Below are 25,618 nucleotides of genomic sequence, written 5' to 3'. Positions count from 1 at the left end.
ATTTCTTTTTCAGCCATCTTTGGGACAGTTATTGAAGGCAGGAGGTTTTAGGGTACCCGGAGGAGCCATGATCTCCAGTTATCTTCTGGTCCTTCTCCTGACATTGTCCTGCATCTCTCAGGTGGTGGTGGACGCCAGTTCATGGTGGTGAGCACATTTCTAATTCTCTGCTGTGTGTTTCATGATACCGTATATTTTAGGATATATGGTGTGATCTCTGCCTGGTATGGGATATATTTTTTATCATTTTGTGGTTTGTGCTTTCATGTAAAAATACGTTGTATTTTATTTTTTTTAATTTATTTTTTTGCAACTTGTTGCACTTTCTGTAAATGACACATACAGTCAGATCATCCTTGTATTGGCACCGGTGGGCGATGCAGCCCAGCAGATTAATAGTTTTACATTTTCTATGCACTATTTTAGGTTATTTTATGGTTTATACTAGATTGTATGAACCATCCACTAGTCCTTGTGTATGTGGTGGTTGTACAATGTCGGGCATTCGTCACTGTTGAGTGTGCAGTGATTTTACACAGTCTGTTGTACATGGTATATACACTCAGATCGTTGTTGTATTATCATAGCTTACACGTGATTCTACACACTTCAAGTAGGTTGTATGAACAATCAGATGGTATCTGTAAGTGACGTTATGCTGTGCTTGTCCAGGTCACTAGCCATGAACCCCGTCCAGCTCCCAGAGGTGTACATTATCGGGGCACAGCCTCTCTGCAGCCAGTTATCGGGGCTCTCGCAGGGGCAAAAGAAGTTGTGCCAGCTCTACCAGGACCACATGCAGTACATCGGGGAGGGGGCAAAAACTGGCATAAAAGAATGCCAGTACCAGTTCAGACACAGGAGGTGGAACTGCAGCACGGTGGATAACACTTCAGTGTTTGGCAGAGTCATGCAGATAGGTAAGAACATGTTTCATGATTAAAGTTTTTTTTTTATGGTAATTTTTTTTGGGATTTTATACTAATTTGATCTATATGGAACATTGTATATTTACATACTGTGGGTTAGGGCTCATGTACATGAATGTGTATTTTCTTTCCATTGCCGTTCTGTTTCAATGTGTCCGCAAAAAAACCTCAAGTTACTCCGTTTGCATTCCGTTTCCGTATGGCCGCATGGGTCTGCAAAAAAATAGAAGATGTCCTAATATTGTCTGCATTACGGACAAGGATAGGACTGTTCTATTAGGGGCCAGCTGTTCCGTTCCGCAAAATACGGAATGCACACGGACGTCATCCGTATTTTTTACAGACTACGAAATACATACGGTCGCGTGCATGAGCCCTTATTGTCATTATCTATCTATCAAAACATCTGTATAATACCTCCCTTATGGTGCATCTATATAATAGCTATTTTACAGTACATCCATATAATATCTATATTGCACATCTGTATAATATCTATCTCGTAAGGTGTATAATACCTCATCCATATATCTACTTTATAAAAAAATCTAATATGCCCTGCAACACAAAAGAGAATAAACCAGCAAAATATACCATAATGTGCACTGCGTGTATACATTGGATTGTGTGTAGTAGTTCACCAAAAGCCTACAATTATTATCTGTCTGCCCGTCTGTTTCCTTTGTTTAGCAGCGTTAGGCTCCTTACACACATAAATTATACTCTGGCCATTTACTTGGCAGCAAATTAATAAAAAAGCCAGAAAATTCTTATTTATATTTTATATATTTTTTGTAGCTTTTTCTTAGGGGTGGCTATATGCTTTTTTTTTACCAGTAGTAAAAGAGATGTAAAAAGAGCCTGAAAAAGAAAAAAACAAAGAAAAAAAAAAACACCAGACCTACAACATGCTCCGTTAAAAAAAAAAAAAAAAAAAAGGCAGAATGAGAAACTACGCCACCTAATGATCAAAAACGGCAGTAGAGAAAAAAATTTGCATGTGAATCCTGTGTTTCCTATTTCCCATAGGCCGCCCGCTAACATCTGGAGCTGGCGTTTTTCACTGCACAATAAGTTGCAAAAAATGCTACCAAAAAAAAATAAATATAAACATGCAGAAAAAAGCCACCAAAAACCTACATGTGAAAGCTCCCCAAGGCGTTTGTCTCATTCTACGCATTCTGGTTCCTTTCTTGGTCCCTATAGATGAATGACAATGAAACAATGTAAAGGCTCATGCACACGAATGTATTTTCTTTCCGTGTCTGTTCCGTGTTTTTTTTTTTTTTTTGCGGACCCATTCATTTTAATGGGTCCGCAAAAAAAACTGAAGTTACTCTGTGCATTCCGTTTCCGTATGTCCGTTCCGCAACAAAGTAGAACATGTCCTATTATTGTCCGCATTACGGACAAGGATAGGACTGTTCTATTAAGGGCCGGCTGTTCCATTCCGCAAAATACAGAATTCACATGATCCATATTATCTGCTGATCCGTGTTTTGCTGACCGCAAAATACATACGGTCGGGTGCATGAGCCCTTAGACTGTAAAATTGACACAAAATCCCCGGTTCCTACCCCAGTTTAATGACCTTATTGTGGGAATTATTCTATTATCCTGGTTTCACACCTATCATCTCTGCGGGGAGCGTGAGCTGCGTTGCTACATGATCCCATCTCTCATGTCTTCTCTCTCCCCTCTGTTTGCACTTGGGTTTTAAAGTCCTTTTTTTTTGTGCACTCGGGTTGATCTTAAAGGAGCCTCCCTGCTGGTTGTGACACTCTCAATCCCCGGGGGATTTTCAGGTGTTGAGCACTCCAGACTATTTCCCTATATTTCAAATCTCCCTAATATCCCAGCATAAACCTATTTCTTCAACAAGAAGTAATTTATAAGGGCAATTAGCCACTTAAACTAACTGCTGCGCTAAGAGGGCTTAATAGGTATTTGGAGGCGGCGTCCCAGGCTGGGACAGAGAAGAGGCTATTCATCCACTGCAAGAAACTGGACTCTCAGACTATATTTCAGTTTCATAAAGTCGGGGGTGGCAGTTGTATGATTTTTATTTCTGGGAAATTAGCTGAAATGTAAAATTGCTGGGCTTTGAAGATGATCTGCATTGCAGAATTAATGTGCTTTTGTAGGCACTTTGCTGAAATTATTATTTTTTGGTAACTCCATATATCAATATGCTTCCACACGTCTCATACAATTATCAAAGATTGTACGTTGTATATTTTCCTACCCAAAGTGCGTGCATGTGCGGATAAATAATATTGTGTATTCTTTGTCAGAAGGCCACATCTAGGGCCTACGCGGCTATGCGCATTTCATGCTATAATATTTCACTCAAGTCTTTTTTTTTTTTTTTTTTTTCTTCCCCTATTTGAAATATGTCTCTATGCTGCATAATGAAACTTTTCATTATGTGCCTCTGTCTCAGATAGAAAAATCATCTTGTGCTTTCCCTACTGTGTAAATTTGATGATATAAAAAAAAAAAAATATATATATATATATATATATATATATATATATATATATATATATATATATATACACATATACATATACACACTCTGATAGTAATGGGGTAAAAAATTAGAAAACAGATTTTCAATTCCGTTCCATCTGTTCCATTCATTGCAGCAAAAAAAAAAAAAATACAAATGAATTCAATAACAATAAAAAAATTGCTTACCTTACAGTGGACTGGAGAGCCAAGGAAAGTCTGTTGTTTAATGAGATTTAATCTGAGGAGTATACCTAAAAACAAAAAAACAAAACCAATACGAAAAGTGAAAGGAAAAAAAACGAAAAAACTGCTGAAAAAAATAATGAAACATGAAATACATAAATAAAAAAGAGAAGTAATATACTCCCTCCCACAAAAAAACTGAGAAAAATTTCCTTCATTGCCATCTGAAAGTCTGAAAAAATGTTAAACTATAACTTTTTTTTTTCCCCCATATTTAAATTTTATATTTTTAGCAGATTATAATTTAGATTTTATTTTTTCTCCTAATGGTTTGTGTTTAACCAGTATACATCCTTAAAATCCATAATTAAAAAAAAAAAAGTATCAGTCTTACGCTGTGGTCGCCACGTCTATAAATTCTATAGGGTCGGATCAGTTAGAGCGGTTTATATTCTTTGCCGAATCATGACGTTCTCCTTGGATTTCAGATGGCCTATGGCATTTCTATAGGAGCGTGGACAATATGGCATTCATATAGACAGAGCACTCGGATTACACAAAGTGAACAGAACTTGTTTCTTAATTTAATACAAACCTTCTGCGAGCTTTTCGGGTTAAATTCTCCATTTCAATGCTTTTAAAGACCGTTTAGCGATAAACACTGAGATGATTTTAATGCAATGTAAGAATGAGATGGCACAAAGTTTGATAAGAAGGAACAGAAAAAAAAAGAAGCTATCAGATTTAAGGATCTTGTGTTTTTATTTCTGCCTGACATTTATTTTGGAAGGTCGGTTAAGTGCCGTTATTGTAACCCTCTGCACAGGGAACGTCTCAAATCATCTTGTTTTCATTTAATGGGAACTAGTGTGGGAAGAAAGTTTTGAAAAAGGCCAAAATCGCTTTCGCTCCATCTACCTTCTCCACTTCTGCTTAACAGATAAATTGGCTAAACTATTTCAACCTGCACTTACAAAAGGTGCCTATTAGGGGGCGTAATCTGAGACTGCCCGCATGTCTGTGACAATAGCGCTGTTTACATTTTAAATAAAACGATATCACTTATTTTTAAGGACTCCATCTCTTAAAAAAGTGAGAGGAGTAAAAATATATAACTTTATATATACCCTCCCTTGGCTTGAAAGGCCTAGAATGTATTGTCTAAATTCTAAAGGGTCCTTCACACGGGCCGAGAATCGCACAGATTATCGCTAACGAGCGTTCATAGTAACACTCGTTAGCGATTTATCTGGCAGTGTAAATGTACCGCCGATTACCCGATGAACAAGCCAAACGCTTGTTCATCGGGTAATCCAATTGTTTGTGCGCACGCAAAAATGATCGTTTACCAGCAGTAGCTTGTGCTGTGTAAACACCATCTCTTGCCGGCAAACGACGAGTCCTTATGGGGACGAATGATGGCATTAGTGATCGCTCCTCCCCATACATTGGAGGAGATCACTGCATGTAAATGCAGCAGCAGTCTTCTCTGCTAGCGATCAGCAGATTGTCGGGAAGGAACCTTAAACCATAAAATGACCTTAAGTTGCCCAGTGGGTCCTAACGTCTGCAAAGGTTCTAATTTTGGCCCAGATTATGGGTAAAGCAAATTTAATTCTATGTAATCATGCAGATATGTTATTCAAGTTTTATGAAAAGCTGAGTGACCTCCATTATGGGCAAGGTCAGCTTTACAGGGTTGTTCATAGACCCTTTCAGAACTTTTCTACAAACCCAAAAGAGTGTCCGAACCCGCGGTGGTAATCATGCTTACCTTATCCCTGCCTCTAAGTTCAGAGTCTATCACTGCTCTGCAAGTCCTAGGTCTCCCATCATCATCAGGTTTGACACATGACCACTGTGGCCAGTCTTTGGCTGACTTATTACCGATGCCTCAGGTGGCCCAGTGACTTGACACGTGGGTGACACATCAGGACCTTCAGAGCCAGTGGGGTAGCGATGGAGCCGGAACCTGGGATTAGGTAAGTATGCTTTCCACTGCACGTCCGGCCGCACTTCTGGGTCTGTAGAAAAGGTCCTCAGGGAAGAACGACCACTTTTAAGGTAAATCTGGGCATTTGACAAAGAGTCCCATTAAGACCTCACTGTGCGTCGTCCTCAGCTTATGTTGCTTTGCCTGGTATGGCTATGATCACTGCAATGGTTTAGTGGTTGCCACCTCTTGGAAATTGGTTAGATTACGGTAACCGAGAAATAGAGGAGCTCTTTACAGAAGTTTTATCAGAAAGGGGTTTTCAGGATTTGAAGAAAAATAGCTTCTCCCTTCTAAAAAAAAAAACACTGCCATACCTGTCCACAGGTTGTGTGGTATTGCTGCTCCATTATCTTCAATGGACAATCCCTTTAATGATGGTGTATAGTTATTCTACACGTATGTGTCTTGTGTGTGTGTGCTAGACTATGATGTTTTAGGACTAATCATACTAACTTCCAATAATTCTTGCATCCTGCAGGGAGCAGAGAGACGGCATTTACCTATTCAATCAGCGCCGCGGGAGTAGTGAACGCTGTGAGCAGGGCGTGCAGAGAAGGGGAGCTCTCGACATGTGGTTGCAGCAGGGCAGCCCGTCCAAAGGATCTACCCCGGGATTGGTTGTGGGGTGGCTGCGGGGATAATCTAGACTATGGCTACAGATTTGCTAAGGAATTTGTGGATGCAAGGGAACGAGAGAAAATCTACCAAAAAGGAAGCTACGATAACGCCAGGATCATGATGAACTTACACAACAATGAAGCCGGAAGGAGGGTAAGACGCTAAACGAATGCAGTCCACGTGATATTTACCGTATAGGCATGATTGTGTTATATAGTTCCTATAACGCCAAATGGAAGTGGTTGTCAGGGCTGCAGATATTGATGACCTATTATCAGGGTAGTTTCCAGTGAGAGTATACTGCAATTCAGCTCCCATTTACTTGAATGGGAACTGATCTGCAGCCTGCTGACATGGCTATTACACAGTGTACCGAGCTGTCCGCCTCTAGCTCTGTACACTGAATGGTTGCGGTGCTGGTGACTGCATGAAACAGCTACTTGGTGGGGGGTGCTGGGTGTCTGACCCCCACTGTTTTGATATTGATGACCTATCCTGATGATAGGTCTTTAATACCTATGCCCGGATAACCGTTTTGTTCTTCTGGCACTGGATATTTTCATCCCACCGATATAGACAAATCCTGTGCCCCCTGGAGCTTAAGTCTCTGGGCTCCTTCTAATTTTTTTTTTCAATTTTTTGGAGAGAAAATCTGGCTCTTCAGATCAACCAGTAAAACTCTTTTGAAAATGTAAAGTTGCATTCAATACATTCCATAGGGGTTCGCTCTACCGCCGGTTGGCGGTGCATGTGCTTGAGCTGCCACTCTATTGAAACTTGGAAATAGGGCCTCCATTCTCAGGATCTATGGGGGTCCAAGCAGTTGCACCCCACTGATCATATAGTTACCTCTTATCTTGAGGATGGGGATAGCTTTTAAACTTGTTGCAACCTCTTTAAAGGGGTTATCTGGGAATTAAGAAAAAAAATGCTTAAATATTACTTTATTATAAATATATGCCTAAACATATTTCGTTAGTTCTAATGGCTTATCATTAGGAGAAATAAAATGGCCCCCCTATTAGTACTCTTAAAACCTGTCCTAATCACACAGGAGGACAAGTTACTTCACAACACTGAGCTAAAGAGCTGCCTCATCCTCCTCTCCTCTCTGCTCTGCTTGTCAGGGATTATGATCCTGAATACAGATGATAACATCTTCACCTGAATCTCTGTAGGAATGGAGCTCATGAGGAGACCAGGGGCTGTGGTGATGGAGAATGCATACAAGTGCTGCTGCTCATTTCCACATCCCCACCCTCCTCTCTGTACTTCATGTCTCCTCATAGACTCCATTCCTAAAATTCTGCCTGACAAGCAAAATAATCCCTGACAAGCAAAGCAGTGAGCAGGATGAGGCATCTCTTTAGCTCAGTGTTGTGAAGTAAGGGTGCATTCACATCACTGTTTAGCTTTCCGTCAGCTGAAGGGAGAGAAAAAAACTAACGGGATCCTGTAAAAAAAAAAAACAGATCCTGTTGCATCAGTTGTCAACCGTTTTTTTTAGACAGAAACAAAAGTACTACATGCAGGACTTTCCCCGTCTGAAAAAACGGATCTCAGACGGAAATGGCTCAAGCGGATGACAACTGATGCAACAGGATCCGTTTCTTTTTTACAGTATCCTGTTTTTTTAAAATATTTTTTTTCTCTCTTTTTCTGTCTGATCATAAGAACAGAAAGCTAAATGGTGATGTGAATGCACCCTTACTTGTCCTCCTGTGTGATTGGGACAGGTTTTGTGTGTACTGATAGGATGGTGGCCATTTTAGGCTACTTTCACACTAGCGTTCGGGGCTCCGCTTGTGAGTTCCGTTTGAAGGCTCTCACAAGCGGCCCCGAACGGATCCGTCCAGCCCTAATGCATTCTGAGTGGATGCGGATCCGCTCAGAATGCATCAGTCTGGCACCGTTTGTCCTCCGCTCAGCAGGCGGACACCTGAACGCAGCTTGCAGCGTTCGGGTGTCCGCCTGGCCGTGCGGAGGCAAACGGATCTGTCCAGACTTACAATGTAAATCAATGGGGACGGATCCGTTTGAAGTTGACACAATATGGCTCAATTTTCAAACGGATCCGTCCCCCATTGACTTTCAATGTAAAGTCAAAACGGATCCGTTTGCATTATCATGAACAAACGGATCCGTTCTGAGCGGATCTAAGCGTTTGCATTATAGGAGCGGATCTGTCTGTGCAGATACCAGACGGACCCGCTCTGAACGCAAGTGTGAAAGTAGCCTTATTGTAAGGCTACTTTCACACTAGCGTTCAGGGCGGGTCACAGACGGATCCGCTGCTATAATGCAGACGTTTGCATCCGTTCAGAACGGATCCGTCTGCATTATAACTTAGAAATTTTTCTAAGTCTGAAAGTAGCCTGAGCGGATCCGTTCAGACTTTACATTGAAAGTCAATGGGGGACGGATCCGCTTGAAGATTGAGCCATATAGTGTAATCTTCAAGCGGATCCGTCCCCATTGACTTCCATTATAAGTCTGGACGGATCCGCCCACCTCCACACGGCCAGGCGGACACCCGAACGCTGCAAGCAGCGTTCAGGTGTCCGCTCACTGAGCGGAGGCTGAGCGCTGGCAGGCGGATGCATTCTCAGTGGATCTGCCTCCACTGAGAATGCATTGGGGCAGTACGGATGCGTTCGGGGCCGCTCGTGAGACCCTTCAAACGGAGCTCACGAGCGGACACCCGAACGCTAGTGTGAAAGTAGCCTAAGTCTGGACGGATCCGTTTGCCTCCGCACGGCCAGGCGGACACCCGAACGCTGCAAGCTGCGTTCGGGTGTCCGCCTGCTGAGCGGAGCGGAGGACAAACTGTGCCAGACTGAGGCATTCTGAGCGGATCCGCATCCACTCAGAATGCATTAGGGCTGGACGGATCCGTTCGGGGCCGCTTGTGAGAGCCTTCAAACGGAAGCCCCGAACGCTAGTGAGAAAGTAGCCTTATTTCTCCCAATGATTGCTCCCCAGACAAAACGAGCCAGTCTAACTAATGAAAGGTATTTTGGAATATATTTATTTATATTTATAATAAAGTAATATTTAAAGGGGTTCTGCAGTTTTTTAAACTGATGATCTATCCTCCTGGATTGATCATCAGCATTTGATCGGCGGGGGTCCGACACCTGGGAACCCCTGCAGATCAGCTGTTTGAGAAGTCAGCGGCGCTGGCAGTAGCGGCGCGGCCTTCTCGCTGTTTACTGCAGTCCCAGTGACGTCACAACTAGTATCAATGGCTTAGACGGGGCTAAGCTCTGTTCATTTGAATGGAGCTTAGCCCCACCCAGGCCAGTGATACTAGTCGTGACGTCACTGGGTTTGCGGTAAACAGCGAGAAGGCCGCGCCGCTACTGCCAGCGATGCGGTCTTCTCAAACAGCTGATTGGCAGTGGTCCTGGGGATCGGACCCCCGCTGATCAGATGCTAATGATCTATCCAGAGGATAGATCATCAGTTTAAAAAAACTGCAGAACCCCTTTTAAGTAATTTCATTTTCTTCATTCTCGTTTAAATTAGAAATATAAATAAAGGATTACATACAGTGCTAGTATTGTGCTGTCACCCTCCCAACCTTAGCCCCTGGGCAATGTGGTTTAGTTCCGATCCCATCTTGGGTGTAACCTATGCCAGGGTCCTCAGATGTGGTCCATACGATACATAAACATCATTCTGGTCCCTCTTCACAGGCTGTAGGTCTTTTGTAGGCACTGCTTACCCACTGAACAGACAGTTTCTCCTCATTCTCAAGATCTTTGCTTGCTGTCAATAAATAGAAACCTTCTTGTTTCAATCCAAAAAACAAAAACTCTATACTTCTCACTGCTAAGTGTTTGCCACAATGTTTCCATTCCAATTAAAGCCCTCCCCTCCTATTGTAACAAATCCTCAGAGAGACTTGCATTGTTTAGTTCACAGTGGACTGCCTGCCGCGATACACTGTAACAGACTGTCACCTGTACAAGCAGCACTAGGTCTGGAGAGTTTGCTTTCTCAAGAGGTTAAAGGTTGTTTCATTCTAGAGATGCCCTTTCCAAATGCAGACCCCCCATGATCGTCATGTAATATAAGGGTGACTTGAGTCCCCTATCGCGGCTTTCGGTTCTGGCTTATAGGGAGGGGTCCTGAGTGGTGGAACCCCTCCATAATGTCTTTATGCTTTAATAGGGCAAGTTATAGGGGTTGTCTACATGAGACGACCACTGTAACCTATTACAATGACACATTTCATAGATTATGCAAAGAGGTATCTTCCAAAGAAAGAGAACTATCTCTCTAGCAGCACCTTGTGGAAGTGGTTCAGTAGGAGTCAAAATCCGACTTTCAGGCTTTGGCTCCTAGGGAACCTCATCCACAAGGTCGCGCTAGCAAGATGATTCTCTTTTCTTCGGAGAGAACTGTTTGCATATTCTTTTCCAATGGACCATTGCAAATACCATGGAGCACTTCCAGTAAATTTCCATACAGGGCTGGTCTCTTTAGGGAGATCCAGCACTCCACATAAGTTGCATCCAAGGCATCACACTGAACCAGCCTTACTCCGTACTTACGAGGGCAAGGACCCCGATACAGCTGTCTAAGGATGCTTGGTAATATCTCCTTGTCATATCCATAGGCTTAATTAAAAAGTCAGATTTTGACTCGTAGGGAGTCACTTCCACAAGGTGGTGCTAGTGAGAGGTTTCTCTCTCCTTGGGAGATACCTCTTTGTATATTCTTTTCCCATGGAGGATTGCCAATAAGTCTCCATATCATGGAACACTTCCCATAAGTCTCCATGCGGGACTGGTCTCTTTAAGGAGATCCAGTGCCTCACCTAAGCAACATTCCATAGAAAGACATAGACGATGATATATTGTGCTGTGATTCGGCAGTTTTGCAGTGAGATCGCCACCTTCTGGTCGATTCTTTCTATATACTGGACCCTGTGATTGCGCACATTGGAATATTTCAAGTGCCAAACAGGATATGCCAAGGACTTATTATACATTGTGAGGTGGTACACATCACATATATCTCGCCGAGGCATCCAGTTCACAGCAACCTTGTGGTTTATTGATTCTAGACTGCCACATTTTCTATAGCTTGTATCTACCCCCCCTCCTTTTATATAACATTTTTTGTCCACTTGTCAATATTATATGTAAATTGCAGACACATGAAATTGGATGCTCCCAGCTAAATTTAGTTCTACCAAATTTTATCAATGAGAAGAGTTTTGTCAGGTTACAGGGAAATTTCAGGATTGTACTATTGATGGCTGTCCTCGGGATGGGTCATCAATGTCAGATCAGAGGAGGTCCGTCACGCCGTGCCCCCACCAATCAGCTGTTGCCTTTGTAGCAGCGGCACTGTAAGCTGGCGCTGGAACTGCACAGCTCTGTCCATTGTGTAGTGGACGGAGCTGGTAACTGCAACGCTTCTCCCATTAAAGGGTTATCCCGGTGAATTATATTGCTGACCTACCCAATATTAGATTGGCGGGGGTCCTGGGCGTCTTGCTAGCTCATGTGACGTTGCCGTACATCAGTCACATGGCCATATTCACCTCGATGGGGCTGAGCTGCAACACCAAGCACAGCTGCTTTACAATGGAAAGGTGCCAGGTGCCGGCTTCACTTACCAGAGCTCAGAGGAGCGATGCGGTTCGACCCATGACGGGACTCCGACCCATGCCGATGTGATAATCTTTAATGACCCCCTTCCCCCCCCCCCCCCAATGCCCGGGCCCCTCATGCCCAGGCATTGGGGTGGTTCATTATAGGGGTTGGATGGCCCCTTTTTAAGGTGAATCAATGGATGGAGTTGTGTAGTTCTGGTGCCAGAGCTACTCTGAGAAAGCTGATTGACCCCCACCAATTTGGTATTGATGATCTACCCTGAATATAGGCCATCAATAGTAAATGGCACATGCCATATATGCAGCACAATGTTACCGCCTAGAACATGGTATCAGTTGAAAGGAAGCTCAGCTTATTTCTTTAGGCCATATAGTAATCTCGGAGTACTCAGTCCCACACTTGACTTCAGCAATGATAACAAACGTTGAAAGAAAGGTCCAGCACAATCCTTGAAAATCCATGTCTTTATTAGATATCTATGTAAAAGAGAAACCTATTAATAAAATCAAGTAGTCCACATAACGCTTTTTAAACCTATGATTGTTAGAAATACGTAGGCGTCATGTGGTCTACTTCATTTTATTGATTAGTTTCTGTATTACACATACATGGGTTTTATTCAAGGATCGTGCCGGACCTTACTTTCAATGTCTATCTTGAAAGTAGGCCATGGCTCAACCCCTTGTTCCACAGGCGATAAATGTCTGATTGTTGAGGACTCCACAGATCACTATAACCTTCTGAATGACCGCAGTGAGCTGCTGCTATGCCGCTCAGGATTCAGTACACCCCACCCTTCCTCCAGCACCAGGGACTGAGTGTCGGCCTCTCGGGTTCACTGCTGTCCTTTCCATTCTTCTGCAGCGCAGGGTTTATATGCTGGGTGTTCCAGGCACGGCTCTCCCACCGAAGAGGTACATGTCATGTGGCTGTCAGAGCTGCTGGAAGGGCAGTTCTGCCAATTCTTGCCACTGCAATCTGCTCTGTGAGTATAGAGAAGTCGTGGAGAACCGTTTCAGTTGTTATCTAGTTCAGGCATAAAGAACGCTGGACCACCAATGACTAAAGTGCCCTTTACATGGGCCGAGAATCAGCCAGATAATCGTCTACAGGCGTTCATAGGAAGGCTTTTTAGCGATTTATCTGGCTGTGTAAAGGTGCCGCAGGTGCCGCAGATTTCCTTGATGAATGAGCAAAACGCACCTACATTGTTGTTTGCGTGTTTAGAAAGCATGTATGGGGATGAGTGATGGCATTAGCGATTGCTTTTTCCCATAATGTTGAGGAGATCTCTGCACGTAAATGCAGCAGTCTCCTTCACTGACGATCAGGAGACTGCCGGGAAGGAACACTACCTTCCTGACAATCGCCTGCTGAACTGTCCCATCTAAAGGGACCTTAAAGGGGTTTTGCCATCTCAGACAATGGGGCGTATCGCTAAGATATGCCCCCATTGTCTGACAGGTGCGGGTCCCACCTCTGGGACCCGCACCTATAATGAGAACGGAGCGGGGAAATGAACGGAGGGCGCACTGCGCAGCCGGCCACCATTCATTTCTATGGGGCTGCTGAAAATAGCTGAGCTCTGGCTCGGCTATTTCCGTCTGCCCCATAAAAATGAATAGGAGCAGGGTCCGCACGTGCGCGGTGCGCTCCCATTCACTTCTTTGGCAGCAGCGATTGCTGGTGGACGGACCCCGGGAAATCCGGGGTCCTCCAGCCACAGCTCTCCCAGCTCCGTTCTCGTTGTAGGTTCGGGTTCCAGAGGTGGGACTTACACCTATCAGACAATGGGGGCATATCCTAGCGATATGCCCCCATTGTATATGATTGGAATACCCTTTTAAGTGAGCCACAGCACAGGCACCATTAGACAGGGCTTTCTAACTCTGTCAATCAAAAGGGAGGGGGGAGTGTTCTGAGCACAGAGAGACGTAGCGGTACTCCAAGAGCTTTGCCATCTCCTTGGTGCTCGAACTGTCAAATTTGCATAAATATAAAAGCCCTCATGTCTCTGCAGTGATGCAAGCTAAAAAGGAAAGTATTGTTTTAATCAGCATGATTAACTTTACCAGGAAATATGGCTGGTTTAGAAGGGTGGATCATGCTGACAGAGGGTTCTTAAATGGAGCAATGGTCAAGCATCTGCCATGCTCCTCCATTTATTGTCTATGGGGCTGACTGAGACATCTGATTACAGCGCTCAGGTGTTTTCTTTGGTCCCGGACTGGAGCAGCACGACACATGCATGACACTGCTACATAAGACTCTTCCTAACTACAGTTATGCAGTAAGGAGAAGTGGAAACATATTCTAGTGATCATTGGGAGCCGGGATGACTATATTCAGTGTTGACTTTACCACTCTAAGCATTCTCTCATGAGCATTTAGAAGGTGATAATTTTATAGGCCATCAATGTATTATGTTGAACGTCTCTCCCCTGTGACCCCACCCCCCTCCCCATACTTTCAGCTTAGCCTATACTCAGCAGTCTCAATGATATCTTTGATCACACATTGCTGTCCTATGCTATGTAAACTACCAGAAAACTCTAATATATTAATTTTTTCCCCTATTAATGTGTGGTTTCTCCTACAATAAGCCTCAATATATTAAATGTTAGTGCTGATAAGAACTAGAGATTTTTTTGCTTTTCATGATCTGTCTGCTATGGGAAATTCAAGGTCTTTGTGTTCCTCAGTGTTCTTGAATTATGAACCTTATAAATTATGATTTTGTTTCACTGTATTGGCTTTAAATATGATTACTCGAAAAGTGAAAGGCCTCTACAACCCTACAACACATACTAGATCCATTTTCATTGAAAGCCAGTTGTATGGTTTTTAGATGGTAGGAGGAAATGTGGAGATGACACAAAAGGTCCAGATGTTGTCCCAAGTCAGTCATTATATTCCTAAGTGTCCACTGAAGGTCCCTCCACCTTATCCGCCAATGCTAGATCCCGGCACAATCAGACTGTACTTGGCAAAAATGATTATTGTACAGTGATCCCTCAAGATACAATGGCCTCAGGATACAATATTTTCAACATACAGTGGTCTTTTCTGACCCATCCTAAGTTGAAACCAGACTCGACATACAATGTGTCAGACTCAGACCCAGCCAAACGAGGCCCCTTCAATGGTAAAATAGCTGTATTAGATGCTAGTTAGCAGCTATTCCTGACAACACAATGTAACTCCAAGTCAATCACACTTCTGTGAAATCAAACTGTCCACTTAGGAAGCAACACTGAGTGACAATCAATTTCACATGCTGTTGTGCAAATGGGATAGACAACAGGTGGAAATTATAGGCAAATAACAAGACACCCCCAATAAAGGAGTGGTTCTGCAGGTGGTGATCACAGACCACTTCTCAGTTCCTATGCTTCCTGGCTGATGTTTTGGTCACTTTTGAATGCTGGCGGTGCTTTCACTCTAGTGGTAGCATGAGACGGAGTCTACAACTCACACAAGTGGCTCAGGTAGTGCAGCTTATCCAGGATGGCACATCAATGCGAGCTGTGGCAAGAAGGTTTGCTGTGTCTGTCAGCGTAGTGTCCAGAGCATGGAGGCGCTACCAGGAGACAGATCAGTACATCAGGAGACATGGAGGAGGCCGTAGGAAGGCAACAACCCAGCAGCAGGACCGCTACCTCCGCCTTTGTGCAAGGAGGAACAGGAGGAGCACTGCCAGAGCCCTGCAAAATGACCTCCAGCAGGCCACAAATGTGCATGTGTCTGCTCAAACAGTCAGAAACAGACTCCATGAGGGTGATATGAGGGCCCGACGTCCACAGGTGGGGCTTGTGCTTACAGCCCAACACCGTGCAGGACGTTTGGCATTTGCCAGAGAACACCAAGATTGGCAAATTCGCCACTGGCGCCCTGTGCTCTTCACAGATGAAAGCAGGTTCACACTGAGCACATGTGACAGACGTGACAGAGTCTAGAGATGCCGTGGAGAATGTTCTGCTGCCTGCAACATCCTCCAGCATGACCGGTTTGGCATTGGGTCATTAATGGTGTGGGGTGGCATTTCCTTGGAGTGCCGCACAGCCCTCCATGTGCTCGCCAGAGGTAGCCTGACTGCCATTAGGTACCGAGATGAGATCCTCAGACTCCTTGTGAGACCATATGCTGGTGCGGTTGGCCCTGGGTTCCTTCTAATGCAAGACAATGCTAGACCTCATGTGGCTGGAGTGGGTCAGCAGTTCCTGCAAGACGAAGGCATTGATGCTATGGACTGGCCCGCCCGTTCCCCAGACCTGAATCCAATTGAGCACATCTGGGACATCATGTCTCGCTCTATCCACCAACGTCACGTTGCACCACAGACTGTCCAGGAGTTGGCAGATGCTTTAGTCCAGGTCTGGGAGGAGATCCCATAGGAGACCGTCCGCCACCTCATCAGGAGCATGCACAGGCGTTGTAGGGAGGTCATACAGGCACGTGGAGGCCACACACACTACTGAGCCTCATTTTGACTTGTTTTAAGGACATTACATCAAAGTTGGATCAGTCTGTAGTGTGTTTTTCCACTTTAATTTTGAGTGTGACTCCAAATCCAGACCTCCATGGGTTGAAAAATTTGATTTCCATTTTTTAATTTTTGTGTGATTTTGTTGTCGGCACATTCAACTATGTAAAGAACAAAGTATTTGAGTAGAATATTTAATTCAGATCTAGGATGTGTTATTTTTGTGTTCCCTTTATTTTTTTGAGCAGTGTATGTAAGGACTTCTTTTATCTGTATTAGTTATTTTCTTTTTCTTAAATCTTAATTTTCTCTTATGTTGGATGACATTTTGGGGCTTTGGAACAGATTACTCAACTTACAATGGTAGTCTTGGAACCAATTAATATTGTAACTTGAGAGACCACTGTATTTAGATTGGAGTATTTAGTATAAATGTTTTATGTTGCACTCATTCTTGCATTTTGTTCTATATTTCTATATATTTCCCAGTGAGCGAAGAAACATAAAATTAATATTGTATTCATATAATGGGTCATTAGAAAGGTTGACAGTGTTAGATGTTTAAAACTATGTCAAACAACTTATATCCATTCTACCTTTAAGAAATTGGATCTTAATTCGTAAATCATTTTAAGATAATTGTCTTAAATGTAAGCTCCCACCAGAGAAGTTTCCTGTAATCTTCAACCCATCAACATACAGGCTTTAAGCTGACATGAGGGTCTCTCCCTTTCCTATTGGAATGCTATTTGGTCAGAAGCATAATTTTTACCTATAAAATCTGTAACATGGATTCCACATACTTTGTGTCATTTAGAATACTGGTATAGCACAGAGTCTTTTGGGCTCCTACAAGCACCAGAGCCTGGGTGTGACTGCTGCTGCTGCACCCTTGTATTTGACAGTTTGTACTTTGAAGTAAGCAGGAAATGGGATGGGACAGTCGTTAGAGGTTTCCAACCTCATCTTCTAAACTATCAATAGACATTGGCTGAATAAGGGTTAATCCATCTTCAATTTTCCAGACACCCCCTCCCCCATCCCCCCATGTACATGCATGCTCACAATGGGGAGAAAAATTGTTGGCAGTCTCCTCTGGCAGTGTCTTATCTCCCTTAAGAACAAAAGTATCGGACACTAAAATTCTACATGAAAGTTGGCACTCCTACAAACATAAAATAGATATCCGTTCCTGATGAAATTCCTGGATTTTGCTGACTTAACTCTTATGGGCACCTTTAAAAATCTTTACAGAACTGTCCAGGAAAATGCAGACATTGCTAATTCTTAGATATTTCATATTGTCGAAGTTTGACAACTTTGTTCCCTGCCCCTTCTGGTAGACATTGAGAACATTTATGTTGGTTACAGTTAAAAGATGAAATCCTTGCTGATCTTAACTAATGATGATCCCAGGTGAGATAAAACTTGGGTTTTCAAGGGGTTTTCTGGGAGTTCAGTATTGGCGGCCTATCCTTAGGATAGGCCATCAATATCTGATTGGTGGGGGTCCGACTCCTGGCACCCTTGTCGATCAGATGTTTGAAGAGGCCACGGTGCTCTGTTGAGAGCTTCTTCCTCCTCAGTGGATACCAAGCAACATACTTTACATTGTATAGTGGTTGTGATTTGTATTGAAGACCAGGTCCATTCACTTGAACGGGACTCAGCTGTGCCTAAGCCATGTGATCAATGAATGTGACATCACTGGCCTAGGAAGAGCTCATTGGGGTGCAGCGACCTCTTCAAATAGCTGATGAGCAGGGATGCCAGAAGTCAAAGCCCCACCGATCAGATATTGATGACCTATCCTGAAGATAAGTCATCAAAATTTTACTACTGGAAAACGCCTTTTAAGATGCCTAAAAATACCCACCAAAGTTTAGTTTCTTGATAGAATTCTACCTTTAAATAATTTCATGACCGGACAATATAGTTAGGAGTGCCAAAGTGGAGTGGATTTCAACACTGTTGGTTCTTTATTATTTGTATGTTAGTTTCAATTTAATATTGTGCTCGTAGGGATTTTCTTTATAACCTATTTGCCGGGTGACCAAAGTCTAGGCATAATTATTCTGACTTTTATGAAGGTCTAAATTATAGGTTGTCCCCATTCTCTAACACATGGCTAATCCTCTATTTGATGATAAACAGTGGCCTCCATAAAGTTTAATAATTCATCTTTATAGGAGCAGTAAAGCCTCATCATAGGTTGGGAAAGCAGCAGAGCGACATGCAAGAATATATAGGAATATCCACACCACTTATGTCGACTTTATTATTGGAATTAAGAAGGATACAAACTGAAGATTGTTCCCATGCAGATTTTTTTTTAATTTTTTTTAGGGTTATTTACTTTTGTGCTTTTATTTCCATTGTTAAAATAGCAAGACAAGGAAAATAATGGAGGCACCGTGTCTGTTGCATCACAGACATGAATAGAGTACCTTTGTACTTCATTGAATATAATGGCGTCCAGTAGAGGGTGGAAATGCAAACCCATCTGCATAGCATTATCTTAAAAAGTTTAATCGCCAGCAAGAAACTGTAAGGTTAACACTAAAGGGTGTATTAGACACCCCAATGCCGCAGATGATTGTCGAGAGGGAAGTGTTCCCTCCTGGCAACCATCAGATAACTAGCGGATGACACAGCCGCTATTACATGCAGCGATGTCCACCATGGCATGGGGAAGAGTGATCGTTATCGCTTGTCCCCATGCAGGGCAGCATATGTCGGCGGCAGATCGCTATTGCACAGCGCGGTGTGCCGCCTGCACCATCGTGATTTTTAAGCATGCTTAAAAAATTACAATTGCCCGTTCATCTGGCTTTTGGAGGCAGTATTAGACTGCAAGATGATTGCTAAGGAGCATTCATAGGAACGCTCGTTGGCAATCTAATACACCCTTAGTGCTGGATATTTCCGGCAGGCTGTTTCGTCAGGGAGAAGCTTGCCGGAGATGTCTAGATCTGTTACTGCTGGAAGCTGCCTGAAGGCCCGCCTGCCACATTAAGTATAATGGGGACTGGCTGAAATCTGGTCACAACCTGGCCAATATGCTGAGAAGTGGTAGGACCAGAAACCACTGTATGGTTAATGGGGCTGGGGAGGCCTCGTGGCAGCTCCCAGCAATGCCGGATCCAGACATCTCCAGCAAGCTGCTCCCTGCCGAAACAGCCTGCCGGAGTTGTTAAGCGCTAGTGTAAAACTAGCTGAACAAGGACTTGTCAGGTGTCTTATGTTGCCTTCTCTGAGTCTAGTTTGATACTGGCCTAAGGGTACTTTCACACTTGCGGCAGAGTGATCTGGCAAGCAGTTCCGTCGCCGAAACTGTCTGAGATCCGTCAAAATGTATGCCAACTGATGGCATTTGTAAGACTGATCAGGATCCTGATCCGTCTTACAAGTGCATTGAAATGCCGGGATCCGTCTTTCCGGTGTCATCCGGCATTCCGGTATTTTGAATGCCGGATCCGGCACGAATACATTCCTATGGATCCGGCATTCAGGCAAGTTTTTTTGGCCGGAGATAAAACCGTAGCATGCTGCAGTTTTATCTCTGTCCTGATCAGTCAAAAAGACTGAACTGAAGACATCCTGATGCATCCTGAACGGATTGCTCTCCATTCAGAATACATAGGGATATGCCTGATCAGTTCTTTTCCAGTATAGAGCCCCTAGGACGGAACTCTATGCCGGAAAATAAAAACACTAGTGTCAAAGTCTTGTTTGATTGCTGTATAAGATGTTGAAGGTGAACAATTGGTCTAAGCAACAGAATTGGTACTTAAAGGAATTATCCTGTGATTAATGTAAAAAATAAAAAATTAGACGACATATAGTACATTACAATTTATACATTTCAACCTCATATTGATCCAGAGATTTATCCAATCATTGCTCCAATTGCTCTGCTAGATTTATTTCAAGCTGGCAGCTCAGGGTGTGTCCTTTTTGCAGTTCTCCGTCACAACTCAGGGGTGTCACCTTTCTGCTGCAGCTCTCTCCCTATCCCAGCTAAGTTGACATGTTATTTATGCTGCGGCTATCTCCCTATTACAGCTCAGGCACCACGTCCTTTTTGCTACAGTGCTGTCCCTATAACTGTTGCAGCTTCTATCAGTAGATACTCTGGTGACAGTTGAAGGATGGAACTGAGCATGTACGACCACTTCAGCATTGATTCTAAGGAGGACAGAGAAATAAGGAAAAGAGCAAACAGCAGATGGCGCTGTACAAATACACTTTATTGAATAACTCTGTGGCAATACTAAATTTTTAATTACATTCAATTATACAAGCATTCAGATCCAGTTGCTGGTTTGAAAAATGTGGACTACCCCTTTTAAGTACTATAGACTTGTGAATAAGATGGGTACTATATTACTATGTTGCTAAGCTGCCAATCAAAACCCGAGTCTGTACTGATGAGGAACAAAAAGTGTGCGGTCTACAGGAGTGTCTGGTTTGGCTGATAACCTGTCTCAAGGCTCTTTAAGGAGTCAAATGTTGACTGGCAGAGCAGCCATCAATAGATAGCACTGGAGACGCTGGTTTCTTTGTTCTGGAGGAGACCTACTTTGAATCCTTTTTTTTAATTTTTTTATTTATTTATTTTTTATGGGGACTCCCTCCTAGATGGGTCTTATGAAGAAAGATCAGTATCTTTTTTTTTTTTTTTTTGTATGGTGCTATATCTATCTACAGTATGGAGTGGTTAAAACTTGAAGCTAGACATTGTGGAGACAGGATCATGGAAGGAAACTTTCATTTAGCTTGTAATAGACCCACAGCAGATGAGGATAGATAGAAACAAATATAGGGAAGATGTTCTGTTAAAAATAGTTTAGATAGACCTATTAGCTATCCCTAGTATGAATTCCATGACGGAAATAACTCAACTGCGAAATTTTTGGACCAATTAGTCTGTCTAATGTCTTCTCTGTATCCTTCCCCGAAGTTGTCTATAGCCTCCACACTAACCTTTTGTGTCTCTCTTTACAGGCAGTAAGTACATTGGCGGATGTGGCCTGCAAATGTCATGGAGTGTCGGGTTCTTGCAGTCTTAAGACTTGTTGGCTACAACTAGCTGACTTCCGGAAAGTTGGAGACCTATTGAAGGAGAAGTATGACAGCGCGGCAGCCATGAAGCTTAATAGTCGAGGCAAATTGGTGCAAGTCAACAACAAATTCAACTCTCCAACTATGAGCGATCTGGTTTACATCGATCCAAGTCCGGATTATTGTGTACGCAACGAAAGCACTGGGTCTTTAGGAACCATGGGAAGGCTGTGCAATAAAACATCAGAGGGCATGGACGGCTGTGAGCTTATGTGCTGTGGTAGAGGATACGACCAGTTCAAAACAGTACAGACTGAGAGATGTCACTGCAAGTTTCACTGGTGCTGTTATGTCAAATGCAAGAAATGTACCGAGATCGTCGATCAGTTTGTATGCAAGTAAGACGCGAAAGGAAATGACTATGAACGATATTGAATATCCGCTTTAATTTATAGAGGTCACTTAGGAGTTGCAAGCAGATAGCAACTGGATCTATTTTTCTTCATATCACGCAGCCTCTCCTTGGAAAAGAACAAGTAATAAAGAAAAAAAAGAACTGAAAATATTTATTTACAAAATTAAAGACTTTTTTTTTTAAAAACAAAAAAAGTATATAATTAGATAACCTAAGACTGAAGCGCTCGGAATTTAGAGCATGTATAGTAGGTTTTATATGGATGAGAGGGGAGCAGACGGATGAAGACAAGCTGTTTGTGTTTTTTTGTTTTTTTTTATATGAAAAAAAAAAAAAAAAAGTTGTGTCTAATGGTTTATGGAGAATTCACTCCAAAAAGTTTCAGTTTGTCAGTTAGATACGGAGATTATGTTGGTCTCTGACAATTTTTATTTTCATATTCGGAACTACTATTTGTTGTGTGATACCTCTGGAGATGTTGGGATTGCACTTTGTATTATGCCTGAATTCCTATATGTTTAAGTTTTAAAATATTCATACACCTTAACGGACAACATACCAATTTAATTCCGGCATTTTAATCGTATTGACTTATTCATCCTACTCGTTATGCTTTCATCATTTCTAAGAATATACTGGTTAATAGGAAAAATTTGACCATTTGTTTTTTACAATTTCACCTTAGAATCTGCTTTTTCCCCCCCAAAATTATTATATATTTTTTTTATCATGCTGACCCAGTCACTGGAAGAAAAGAAAAAAAAATCATTTCTCATGCTGTATTTAGCCATTTTAAAGTCCTTCGTGAGCGCAGCCTTTTTACTATTGCAGAGTCATTATATGCAGTTTTTAAGAACAAATCATGCCTTTTATTACTTCTATACACTAAACTTTTTACATGCAATATGGTTACATTTATGGGAAATTGTGGTCTGCTGTCTTCTATTTCAAAGCTTTTGTGACTATATGTGTATATAACCCAAAATACTGCCAGTAATTAAATGTATGTATTTATTACACATTTACCTAGGCAATGTTTCCTTATTTTTTATTTCAAATCAATAGTTTGGGGAATTTTTTTTAAAGGGAAAAAAATATCCTGTTTTTTTGACATTTTGTATGAATACGTTTTACAGAATCTTAACACTTTGGTATCAGGTTTTATAGGCGTTTGTTCAAAGTAGTTTACCACACCTATTGATAAATGGATTATGGGCTGTAGGGTAGAAGCGAGAGAGAACAGCACTAAGGGTGGGTTCCACAAGATATAATGCACTTGAAACCATTTTTTTTGTATTCCCTTTTGGAAGGGCATTACATACCAAAATAAAGTTTATTAATAAAGCCCAATAAAAAATCTATTTTGATTAAAATGTAATAATTTTTTACAAAAGCAGCAGCATATTTTCTTGTATGTGCCTGTTTTGATTGAGTGGTTCAGACTTCCATATTTTAGTGTAAAAGTAATTTTTTTGTCTCCATTTTCTTTTTTTACAGCGGTTCAAAATGTCTTAATTTATTACCCATTCTTACCATAGTATATGTAGGAAACTACAATAACATTAAAATTCACTAAGCACTAATGAAGTGGTTTGGATTTATATGCAAAGTCATATTTTTATATATATATTTTGACTGCAAGATTTTTTGTTTCTTGAGTAATTTTTGTTTTTAAAGAACAAACGTTACCAGTCCAGACTATTCATTTTTGGAATTATTTAATGTAAAATATGTACTTTTCCTTGAGAAATGTAAATTCTATGTTCTATTTTCCTGTATATTGTACATGTAATGTACATATTTTTGCAGCCCTATATGATTTGTATATTTCTCTGGTTTAAAAAAAAAAAATCAACAAAAGGAACATGGCAATCAACTCCACGAAAGACAAAAATCTAAAATAAAAAAGAATTTAATACTTTTTATTTTAAAGTGGTTTTGATTTAACAATATAATATTGGACCTTACCTTTAAAAAAAAAAAAAAGGCTACACAAGGTTTTTTTTTCTGCATCTGAAGCAAAGCTAACATTCTGACTTGAAAGGTCAAGGAACCAATATTATTTCAGATGTACATAATTAAAATGTTTGTGTATGAAGTTTGCATACATTTTTGCTGCTGTTGGGGGAATACTCATCTCTGAAACGGGATTATAGCCACTCACTGATTTAATAAAAACATAAGAATGTAAAGAACTCTGAAAAGGAGAATAATGCATCACATTGGTAAAGCAAAATGAATAAAAAAAAATATATATATATAATTTTATTATATTTCCCCCCCAGGAATATTGCCTTATTTATTTTTTTAATTTTTACATTAATACAGTGTAAATATGGGCTCAAGTCTCTGATTATGGTATAGAGAATATTGTGTACGCTGCTGTTTCTGTTCCTTTTTGTCTTCTCTATTTGCAATACAATTGCAACTACAAAACGTTGCTTTTGGGAATGTGCCCAGAAAGTACTAACAAATGAATATGCTTGAGGTATCGTTTGGAGGAAGACTGTAATTATGGTCAATGATGTCTTTGTTAAATAGAACGTATACTTCTGTTAGATTTTTTATTTTTTTGTTTTACTATTTTTGTTTCATGGTTTTCATTTCTACAGAAATGCTTAGTAGTAGTTTTGTCCAATAATGTGGATTTGAATTTTTTTTGCAAGGGTCATTCATAACTCATGAGCTAAATTATTAGGGAATAATGTAAAATAATCTATAAAACCAAATCTTTTCAGAAACGGCTTATGCTTTTTAATGATGTCTGCCTCGATACATTTTCTGTATTTAGTTTTTTTTAATTTTTTTTATTTCTTCATGAACAGCATGGTAGCCGAATGGTAAATGTCATTTTAACTTCTATCACACCTAAATTATTTCATTTGTTCTTATAGGACACACCACTCACTTCATTGTCTGTCTTTTTTTTTTTTTTTTTGTAGATAAGTCTACTTTTGTTGGGGGAAAAAAATAAAATAAACCCCTGAAAACATAAGAAAGCTACTTTTGGTTAATATGTGTATATCCATATAATACATACCTAGATTTGTTTTACTTGACTATCAAACTAACAGAATTAAAATGTCATATACCAGGATAACAAATGTATATATTTTCTTATGGAAAGATGACAGAAAATACAGGTTTTCACGTGTTTTATTCATGAGTAACATTTGTATCTTTAGCTCAGAACGCAGAGTTAAAGATGATTCCAGAATTAGTCAGTTGGTCTGAGATCATATTGCAAGTGCGTTTCAAGAGATCATCTAGGATACTGAATGACCAGATAAACTATTTTACTGCACCCTGCCTTTTGCATTCTAATAGTACATAGTTCAATGTACTACGTGGAGACTTCACACTTAAAGGGGTATTCCCATCCGCATCAGATCCACGCGATATGCCATAGATGTCTGATACATGAGGGACTTATGGCATCTGCACCTATGTTGTGTGTGGGTTTTTATCATTTCTCTTCCCGCTTGATGAGTTAGGCTGCGTTAACACGGGCGAGATTTCCGCGCGGGTGCAATGCGGTAGGTGAACGTATTGCACCCGCACTGAATCCCGACCCATTTATTTCAATGGGGCTGTTCAGATGAGTGGTGATTTTCACGCATCACTTGTGCGTTGCGTGAAAATCGCAGCATGCTCTATATTCTGCGTTTTTCACGCAACGCAGGCCCCATAGAAGTGAATGGGGTTGCTTGAAAATCGCAAGCAAGTGCGGATGCGGTGTGCGATTTTCACGCATGGTTGCTAGGAGACTATCGGGATGGAGACCCG

The 25,618-nt window shown here is 41.6% G+C and overlaps 1 protein-coding gene across 2 annotated transcripts in view; it reads left to right on the top strand.

Moving 5' to 3' along the window:
- The window catches only part of WNT5A (Wnt family member 5A), a 28,992-nt gene extending 4,927 nt beyond the window's left edge, over nt 1–24,065 (top strand). For both annotated transcript variants that reach the window (XM_040407576.1, XM_040407577.1), the window contains exons 2-5: nt 14–147; nt 673–920; nt 6,101–6,393; nt 21,361–24,065. In XM_040407576.1, coding sequence (XP_040263510.1) covers nt 14–147; nt 673–920; nt 6,101–6,393; nt 21,361–21,819 — 1,134 coding nt within the window. In that variant the 3' untranslated portion in view covers nt 21,820–24,065. The remainder of the gene's footprint in view (nt 1–13; nt 148–672; nt 921–6,100; nt 6,394–21,360) is intronic.
- The last annotated feature ends 1,553 nt before the right edge of the window (nt 24,066–25,618 follow it).

Source organism: Bufo bufo, chromosome 9 (assembly GCF_905171765.1).
Source record: "Bufo bufo chromosome 9, aBufBuf1.1, whole genome shotgun sequence".
NCBI lineage: Eukaryota > Metazoa > Chordata > Amphibia > Anura > Bufonidae > Bufo > Bufo bufo.
This window is presented reverse-complemented; position numbering and strand designations above follow the sequence as displayed.